At 51.5% G+C, this 9,804-nt stretch overlaps 1 protein-coding gene across 1 annotated transcript; it reads left to right on the top strand.

Moving 5' to 3' along the window:
• The first annotated feature begins 4,632 nt into the window (after nt 1-4,632).
• Nucleotides 4,633-8,743, top strand: Tmem92 (transmembrane protein 92). Its single transcript, XM_059270714.1, has 5 exons — nt 4,633-4,716; nt 7,547-7,569; nt 8,080-8,163; nt 8,303-8,498; nt 8,642-8,743. The coding sequence occupies exons 1-5, from the start codon at nt 4,633-4,635 to the stop codon at nt 8,741-8,743; spliced, it is 489 nt and encodes a 162-aa protein (XP_059126697.1).
• Nucleotides 8,744-9,804: the final 1,061 nt, after the last annotated feature.

Genomic DNA, 9,804 nt, shown 5'->3' with positions numbered 1-9,804 from the left:
AGAACCTGCATGGTCGTGACTGTGACTCAGCTCTCATGTCCTCTGTGAGTTGGCCTTCCTGGCCTCTGGGCTCCAGCTGCCTTCTCTGAGGAAGCGTGGGTGGCCAGCTGACCTCCAGGCCCTTACAGCCAGGCCCTAAGAGGGCCCACGGACAATCAACTCGTTCTTCAGCAAACGGCCTGGAGAAGAGTGAATGTGGAGAAGTCATATTGACTTTGCCGTTGTTGGGAAACCTCAGCTGGAATTTGGTGTGGAATCCAGAGAGCCACAGAGACTTCTCTCTGGACAAGAACAGCTCCCACTGTTGTGGTCGTGGCACACGCCCTTAATCCCAGCACTCTGGGGACAGAGGCAGGTGAATCTCTGTGAGTTCGAGGCCAACCTGGTCTACAAAGTGAGTTCCAGGACAACCAGGGTTACACAGAGAGAAACTCTGTCTTAAAAAACCAAAACAAGCCGGGCGGTGGTGGCGCACGCCTTTAATCCCAGCACTCGGGAGGCAGAGGCAGGCGGATCTCTGTGAGTTCGAGGCCAGCCTGGGCTACCAAGTGAGTTCCAGGAAAGGCGCAAAGCTACACAGAGAAACCCTGTCTCGAAAAACCAACAAAACAAAACAAAACAAAACAAAGAAAAAAAAAAACAAGCTGGGTGGTGGTGGCACACGCCTTTAATCCCAGCACTCAGGAGGCAGAAGAAGGTGGATCTCTGTGAGTTCGAGGCCAGCCTAGTCTACAGAGCGAGAGCCAGGAAAGGCACAAACCACACAGAGAAACCCTGTCTCGAAAAACCAAAACAAACAAACAAACAAAAAAACCCAGCTCTCCACTGAGCTCCATACCGAACTTCACCTACGGGAATGCTGAGCCCCAGAGTCTTAGTGGATTCTGACAAGGGCCTTGGGCTCTTGTCCTATGCAGGAACCCCCAATTTCCAGTCTCATCCCCTCCCTATCTTCAGAAAGGGACACAGAGGGGTAATATGGTATTATGGAACTGGAAGGCCAGAAGCAACGTTCAGGGCCCCATTGGACTCCGCCTGATGAGTGAAGTCTGAGGACCACACTGTCTCCTTTAGAAGACAAGGGTAGAGTGTGGAACAGCTCTTCTCCAATGTCTACTCCTGTGACATTTTAAATGTGGGCCAGATTTGCCAAGTAATTATGAATTTATTTAGTGGGGGCCATGGGGGCCTTTAATCCCAGCACTTAGGAGGCAGAGGCAGGCAGGTTTCTGAGATTTAGACCAGCCTGGTCTACAGAGTGGGTTCCAGGACATCCAGGGCTACACAGAGAAACTGTCTTGAAAAAAATTATTTAGGTAACTTTGAATTTCACATAACAAATAAATTTTAGTATTCTCTAATTGCAACTTTAATTGGGTGCTTTTTTTTTTTTTTTTTTTTTTAGCAACAATCAGATCTGGGTTAGGTGGATGTCGGAAACCCACAAGGAAATGACACTGGCTTCATTCTGTCCCTCGGGGCCACTGGCACCAGCCATTTCCCTTCATGTCTCCAGCCCTCCACCACCCCCATCCCCTCCATCCCCAACTACTTAGTATGCCCCGGTCCCTGAAACCCGGCCTTCTCCTCTTCCCTGAGACACAGTTCTAGAGGGCTCCAAGGCTGGGCAGGGTAGCAGGCAGCAGGCAATGGAGGATGATAGAAGTATGTCTGAGGACATGGATACTGAAACACTGGGGCTTGGGCAGGGGCAGGAGGGTCAGAAGTCCAAATCAGGGACAATTTCACTCCAGAGGCGGAAGTGTTGAGTGTTGTTGGGAGGTTTCAACACTCTCCCAAAGACGTTCCTCCTTGGCTGGAGGCAGGGGGCGCTAGTCAGGCTCCAATACCGGGGAAGTGGAGGGGGGCGGTGAGTGGGGGGCGTCAAGAGGCATACTCCCTCCCTTTTCTCTCCCTTGATTCAGTCATCAAAGATTGCCAATAGAGAGGGCATTCTCTAGAGCCAGATCTCAATTGCACTTGGCTTAGTCCTGGAAGGTTCTGTTTTTAAGAAGTAGAAAGGGCCAAGGGATAATGAGAAACAGAGGCAGAAAGTGGGAGAGAGACCAGAGACCTATTCTGTGGAGGAGACTGAGCGAGCTGGAGGGTCCCTGAGCGAAAGAAAGGGTGGGGGTGGAGTGCAGGACCAAAGCAGTCAAGGAAATGCAGGCAAAAACAAAGCCAAAAGTCCCCTTCCTCCACTGACCTACAGTGACAGAGAGAATAGGAGGGGGAAACGGAGGCAGCCCGATGGGTGCTGGAGATGGAGAAATGCTGAAATCGGAAAACGGAGACTGGGAGAAAAGACAAAGCTTGGAGAAGTCTCTCAGAATGACAGAGGAAAGGGGGACCAGAAGGCAGGGGAGGGTTCCAAGAAGCCAGCTGTTTCCCAGAAGCCAAGTCGGAGTGGACGCAACCACACCAAAGCCTCCCAAAGTGACCTTCCTGAGTCCCCAGACCAGGCAACGTCCCAGCCACCACCTCTTTGCGCCCCTTCCCCGGGCTCAGCTGCTACTGGTCACTAGACTACATGAACTAGCTCTCTTCCACCCTTGACAGTCATGCATCCACCTGTCTGCCCGTTTTCTTGAAAAAGGCCTCTCAGGTCTAGTCCCGGGTCCCTGCGCGCACCTCGGCGCTGGACGATGCTGCCACCTGGCGGCCCGACTTTGACTGCCTGAGTCCTTCCAGGAATCCCACCTGGCAAGCTCGTCCAGGCTGAGGGCTATCCGCTCCTTGACCACAGTGGACAAGTCCTTAGCCTCGGCTTCCTCATTAAGTCGTTAGCCTTGATTTTTTTTTTTTTAAATCAGGAAGGAAATGTACCAGCAACTTCCCACAAAACTGCAAAGGGGAGGGGACACTAATGTCCCAGTACTGTGGGGATGCTGTGCTAGGGTTTTCCCTTTCCAACCCAGCGCCTTTCCTCCCTTCTTGGGCAAAGCACAAAGGAATGGCACCATTTATATGACACCCCCCCCTTACTGTCTCTCTTGTTCCTTGCCCTGTCTTTCTGAAATCTCAGCCTTCCTCCCTTTTCATGCCTCTCTCATCTCTGGGCAGGTACAGCACCCCTCCTTTCATGTGAGATACAAGGGTGAGGGTGGGGTAGCTAGGCATAATTCAGCAGTCTTGAGCTGATCTCTCAAATTTTTCATTTTAAAGATATTTTTATTCCGGGGCGGTGGTGGTGGTGGTGGTGGTGGTGGTGGTGCACACCTTTAATCCCAGCACTGGGAGGCAGAGGCAGGTGGAGTTCTGAGTTCAAGGTCAGCCCAGTCTACAGAGCAGTTCCAGGACAGCCAGGATTATACAGAATTAAAAAAAAAAAAATCCACCTGCCAGCTGGTGGTGACCCATACCTTTAATCCCAGCACTCAGAGGCAGACACAGGCAGATCTCTGTGAGTTTGAGGCCAGCCTGGTCTACAGAGTGAGTTTCAGGGCAGCCAAGGCTATATAGAGAAACCCGAAACCCTGTCTCAAAAAAACAAAATTCAGCCGGGCGGTGGTGGTACATGCCTTTAATCCCAGCACTCGGGAGGCTGAGCCAGGAGGATCTTTGTGAGTTCAAGGCCAGCCTGGTCTACAGAGCGAGATCCAGGAAAGGCCCAAAGCTAAACAGAGAAACCCTGTCTCGAAAAACCAAAACACAAAACAAAACAAAACAAAACAAAACAAAACAAAAAATTCAGGTTTTCAGCCTTGGCTGTAAGCGCCTTTACCCACTGAGTCATCTGCTGGCCCTGCTGGGTTTTTGTTGTTGCTTAAGATTTATTTATTTCATTTTATATGTGTGAGTATTTTATTGCATATATGTATGTGCACCATGTGCACGCCATGTGGCCTCCGAGTTCAGAAGTGGGAGTCATCTCCTGGAACTATAGCTTCAGATGCTTGTGAGCCAACCCAGGTCCAAGAACAAGTGCTGTTAACCCGAGACATCTTCCCAGACCACTCCCCACAACCACTCCCCACCTCGTTCTTTACTTTTTTTTCTTTTCTCTCTCTCTCTCTCTCTCTCTCTCTCTCTCTCTCTCTCTCTCTCTGTTGTTGTTGTTTGTTTTATTTTTGTTTTGAGACAGGGTTTCTCTGTAGCCCTGGCTGTCCTGGAACTTGCTTTGTAGATCAGGCTGGCCCCGAACTCACAGAGATCCACCTACCTCTGCCTCTCCAGTGCTGGGATTAAAGGTGTGTGCTACCACCACCCGGCTTTTTTATTTTATTTATTACTACCACTACTATTATTATCATGTAATGCTGGCTGTCCTGGGTCTCATTAAGGAGACCATACTGGCTTTGAACTCACTGAGATTTTCTGTGTGTTAGGATTAAAGGTTGGTGTCACCACGCCCTGCCCTAACTACTTAAATGCAGCCCAGAAGAGGGATTCCCGTAGTGCTCTGCTACAAGGTTGTTAAATCAACCTCTCCCACCTCCCAATTCCTCAGACTCAGGCAAGCTCAGCTCCTCTCCACTTCTGTTCCCTGAGCTTGGGCTAGAAGCCCGGCTCAGGTGTGTTAACCCCGCCCCCGTTCCGAGGCTGGGCCCCATAGGTGGAGGGAAGTTGGAAAAAGGTCGTGCCCGGTCGCTCCTTCCTTACACACGGAAGTTCAGTGGCCCGCTTGCCAGGATGCCGGACGCCTGGGTCCCGGGTTTCGCGCTCACCTTGCTCTTCAGCCTGCTCTGCAGTTCCCAACCAGTAAGCCCCAATGAGGTAAGTAAAACTTCTGAGCCTTTTGGGGGACCGCATGGGGCAGAGGCTTGCTTGAGCCGGTCCCGCCTTACCTTGTCAGGAATTCCTCGTAACCACTGGCAATTAGCAACTTCCTTTCTGTTTTGTTTGGAGAAAGTGGAGGTAGGAACCTCGGAGGGAGGCTCTGGGAAACCAGGGCCCCTAGGCTTGGCCCTGTTGTGTTGTTAGTGAGATCTGGCTCCACTCACAGCCCTGAATGGGAACCTTGACCCCCAATTTTGTCGTGGCTTGTCTTATTTAGTTTCTTCTCTGTGTAAGTTTGAGGAACCTGAGGTCTTGCCTGTCTGGGCTAGGCGTCTCTCCTTCCCTGTTCCTCCGTGGCTGGTGACCTTGGGGGAGTTTATCGGCCCTCTCTGGGACTTCTCTTGTGTACTAGGGAGGAGGAGGCCCTCCTAACTTCTTTGATTAATTCCAGTTTGCCCTCGGAGTAGACCTGGCTGCCCGGCCCCGGGCTGGGTGGCCTCTGTCTTGTGTGATCCAGGGAGGCAGGGTTTGAGCGCTGCCCTGTGCTCTTGTTCCTCATATCCAAACTCTTAAGTGTCTTGGGTTGGCAGATTCCTGCAAACAGAGAAGTGGTCAGAGCATAAGCCTTTTAAATTTACAGCCTTGGTTGAGAATCTGCTGGGGAACGGGGGTGAAGTCTCAAGGCTGCTCCTCAGAACAGTTCCACTGGCTGTTTGGAGTTGAAGTTCTCTGTCCAAGGCCATGCATGAACCCTGGTTCAAGGCCCTCTTTCCACTCTTGGACCCCAGCATCCTTTGTTGATCCCTTTCTGCAGCTCCAAGTATAGGCATTGTCAGCCTCCCCAATCAGAGCTAATAAATCCAGGTTACTATCCCACTCCATGCTTCCTAAAACGCAGGCTGCTAACCATCCCAGATCAGACCACCACCCCCTGGTTAAGATGGGAAGGGAATAATCCTGGTCCAGTTTATGAACCCTGCCATTAAAGCGTTGCTTTTAAAATTCCTTTGCAGGGGATATCACGATGTAGATTAGGCTGACCTTGAAGTCAACAAAGGTCTGCCCCTGCTTCTTCAGCCCTGGAAGTAAAAGTGGGCTGGGATTAAAGGCAGGTGTGACCACTGCTACCCCTCCTTAAATGTAATACCGGAGCCCGCTGGTGATGGTGGCTCATGCTTTTAAACCCAGCACTCAGGACACAGAGGCAGGCGGATCTCTGAGGCCAGTTTACCTCTACAGAGCAAAGTCCAGGACATCTGGGGCTATACAGAGAAACCTTACAACAAAAATGCAGTACAGGGCCGGCTGGTGGCGGCAGCGGCACACCCCTTTAATCCCAGCATTCAGGAGGCAGAGCCAGGCGGATCTTTGTGAGTTCAAGGCCAGCCTGGTCTACAGACTGAGATCCAGGACAGGCACCAAAACTACACAGAGAAACTCTGTGGGGGTGGGGGTGGGGGATGTGTCAGAGTGATATTTGGAAGAGCAGGGGGTGTGACTGAGTTCCTGGGTCCCTTGCTGTGTCTTTAACTTCCTGTACCTCTCTTCCCTCAAGAATAGTGGTACTAGCTGGGCAGTGGTGGCGCACGCCTTTAATCTCAGCACTTAAGAGGCAGAGGCAGGCGGATTTCTGTGAGTTCAAGGCCAGCCTGGTCTACAGACCTAGTTCTAGGACAGGCTCCAAAGGTACACAGAGAAACTCTGTCTCGAAAAACAAACAACAATAAAAAAGAGCAGTGCTACTGTGAGCATGGAGAGAAAGAATGATTCCCAGCTGTGACCATCACTGGTCCTCTTGTCTTTACTCAGCAAATGAAATTCTATTGTAATGATCTTTAGCAAAGCCAAAAGCCGGCTTCCTATTCTTTTTGTTGAGACGGGGTCTAGCGTGGCTGCCCCAGAAATTGCTATGTAGGCAACGCTAGCCTCAACTAACAGATGTACCTGCTGGTGTGCCGGGATTAAAGGCAAAGGGCCACTATACCTGGCCATGGGTGTAATTTTAAGTGAGGTGGCCAGAGAGAGAGATGCCTTGGGGACACCTAGGAGAAGAGAGTCAGTAGTCATGAGCTTAGTCACAGTACTGCTATCAACAGGATGGAACTCTTGTGTGGAGACCCAATTCCCAGCAGGGACCTGAGGATGAGTGGGGCTTGAGTGTGTTGAGGGAACTCCTGGAGACGCCTCTACCTGGGACACGGGGTATAGAGGGAGAGGAGCTTAGGGTTGCTTTCTGGAGGTTCTGGAGCCTCTAAAGCTCCATTAAAGGTGGCTTCCTGGGCCAGCCCCCAACTGTGGGTATGGCGGGGGAAATCAGCGGGAGCCAGGGATAGTAGTCACACCTTGAATCTGTCTGGAGGCAGTTAACAGGTACATCTCTCAGTTCCAGGCTAGCCAGGGCTACATAGGGAGACCCTGCCTGTCTCGATTCAAAAGGCGTGAGGAAACGAGGCATGGTAGTGTGTGCCTTTAATCCCAGCTCCAACCATTGACCCTGCCCTTGGAGCTGGAGGAAGGGAAGAGGCAGAGTCTGAGACGACACTGTCTGGGATGTCTGGAGCAATGTCTGAGGCCAGCCTCTGATTCTTCTTTTTGAGACAGGGTCTCTTGTATAGCCCAATCTGGCCTCAACCCGGCTATATAGCCTTGAATGGGTCTCCTGCCTTCTCTTGGGTTCTGGTACCACTCTTCCTGGTTTATGCACACCTGATTCGTTGCCATTGCTAGAAACTGAGCACAATGTCTAGTGTATGCTGGGCAAGCACTCTAAGAACTGCGACCCAACTCTGTTTTTGAACTCTGACCTCTGCCTGTTTTTTCCCCACAGGTTGTATTCAAATGTGGCTCCGTGTAAGTATGGGGTTTTTTTTGGCTATGATTGTCAGTCAAGGCTGGGAGGTGGGGGGAGCAGTGTGTGCTCAAACAATGCCCCTGGATAAGGAGATAGACTCCTCCTCACTCATCCTACTTTTGCTGAAGCCATCTCCCATCAACCACCCAACCTTGGGAGCTGCATGCCTGGGGCAGGTCTGTAGCTGCTGTTAGCCCCCAACCTTTCTTACCTGGAGGGTAAAGTCGAATGAGCAAAGCCACACTCGAGCCCCATGCCTGCCCTGTAAGGTTACAGTTGTGATCATTCTGCCTGAGGAACGAACAGTGGCGTATGGCCATGTTCAACCCCAAACTCGGGTCTCAACTCCAGGCCTCAATTCCTCCCAGTAAACCCAGGATGGATCTGTACCCCACACCCACTAAGGGTGGCTTGTAACCTGAGGGTATATGTGTCTGGGGAAGCAAGGACCCTTTGGTCTGACACTTTGGTGATGTCAGTCTCCCCCCATCCCTGTCTGACTTGACCAGAAACTGCACCAGGGGATTCAGATGCTGTGACAGTGGATGCTGCCCAAAGAAAAACGTATGGGATCCTTCGAATGACACCTTCAGGTAAGCCCAGGGTTAGAGCCCTTCTGGGCACCGTTCACAGAGGGCTGGGTCCACTGAAATAGGATGGGGGTGGGTGATGGGGGAGATTCGGCGAGGGAGAGGGGTCTAGGCACTCACAGAGATATCACCCTCTCCCCAGGATCTTGTTCATCCTCTTCATGGTTATGATACCTCTCTTGTGCATCTGCGGCTTTGTGAGGCGCTTCTGTCCCAAGTGCAGAGAACCAGAGCAGAACCGCAGACCGAGTCATCAGATACCTCCAGAGCCACCTTCCATTGCCCCCCTAGAGACGATCTGGGTCACCACCTTGGATCCCCCACCACCCTATAGTCAGGTCGGTCTTTCTGTCCCAATCCTTAACTTGTGCCATAGCTGGCTGTCCAAATGGTTGAAGTAACAGATTGGGGAGGGCTCCCAATCGACCTTGTCATTCCTTACCCAGCCCAAAGCAAACCAAGTACCCTTTTCTTCCTGCAGGTTGTTCAGAAGCCAGTTCCCACAGAACCACCTCCTCCCTACAGCCTCAGGCCTGAGGAACCTGCTGACCAAATGAGAGGCACTGACAGCCAGGCCTTTTGAGTTACCTCATCCACAAACTTCTTGGATCAAGCCCAGGACTTTGGAGACTCTGGGATGACTCCACCCATCCCATCATGACCTTGATCCTTGGATTTAATTTATTGTTTTTCTACCCCTGTCCTCCCCAACTACCTTTTGTCTGAGAGCTGAACTGGATCCATAGTCTAAAGACTGTTGGGTGCCTGTGGTGGGATGCAGAGATCATTTTTGGTGGAATGCAGATCTTGACTGGACAGCTTACTCTGCAGTCCTACAGAAGCACTTCTGTGCCTGGAGGAGATTGAAGATTGAACTGCATGGACTCTGATACACCTTCAAACAATAAATACCTGCACAGACCGGACCCCACTATACCTCCACAGCCATGCACAAAACACATGCACTTACTAAAATTTAACCAACTGGCCTCTGGCTCTGGCTGCGAAGTGGTGATGGAGATGAGTTCAGAGGCTAAGTGTCAGTCAACTCCTTCCAATGGTGACTGAGAGTGTTGACCACCTACCTGGGCGGATTGTACATCCAAACTGGGAATGGATGCTTTGACCTTAAGTTCCCTGGGGCCTGTGACTACTAAAGAAAGGACCAGAGAGCTCCCTGGATCTTATTCTCTCTGCTTTCTGGGAGAACAGGACTTGATAAGCATGGGACTCTTAGGGAGACACACGCCAGAAAAGAGCCAGAAAAGAGACTTCTAGAAGGTAGGGTGGGAAGGAAGCCTCAGAGGCAGGTGTGGTTAGACATCTGTGGAGTGAGGCTTACAGAATGCTTCCTTCCAGATTCCTCTCCAGGAAATCTCCCGAGGAAGAGGAGTGGCAGACCCCATCCCGCTCTTCCTACTGAGCCTGGGTCCCCACCTACAGCTAACCCCTAAGGGGAAGAATTCAGTTCTGTGGCTGAGGAGCTGAACAGAGCTCAGTCCCTGCATGGCCTGGGCACTGCTTGGAGCTCCGGCCCCCACTCAGGTGGGGCAATGAAGTCAGGTAGATCCTGGTGCCAGAGCTTTGGGACTCAGCAGTGGTGCTAGGTACCTCTACCTCATCCTGGCCTTTGCTGTGCAGGGG

This window comes from Peromyscus eremicus, chromosome 8a, assembly GCF_949786415.1.
Source record: "Peromyscus eremicus chromosome 8a, PerEre_H2_v1, whole genome shotgun sequence".
In the NCBI taxonomy this organism is placed as follows: domain Eukaryota; kingdom Metazoa; phylum Chordata; class Mammalia; order Rodentia; family Cricetidae; genus Peromyscus; species Peromyscus eremicus.
The sequence above is the reverse complement of the archived record's forward strand: the minus strand, read 5'-3'. Positions and strand labels throughout refer to the sequence as shown.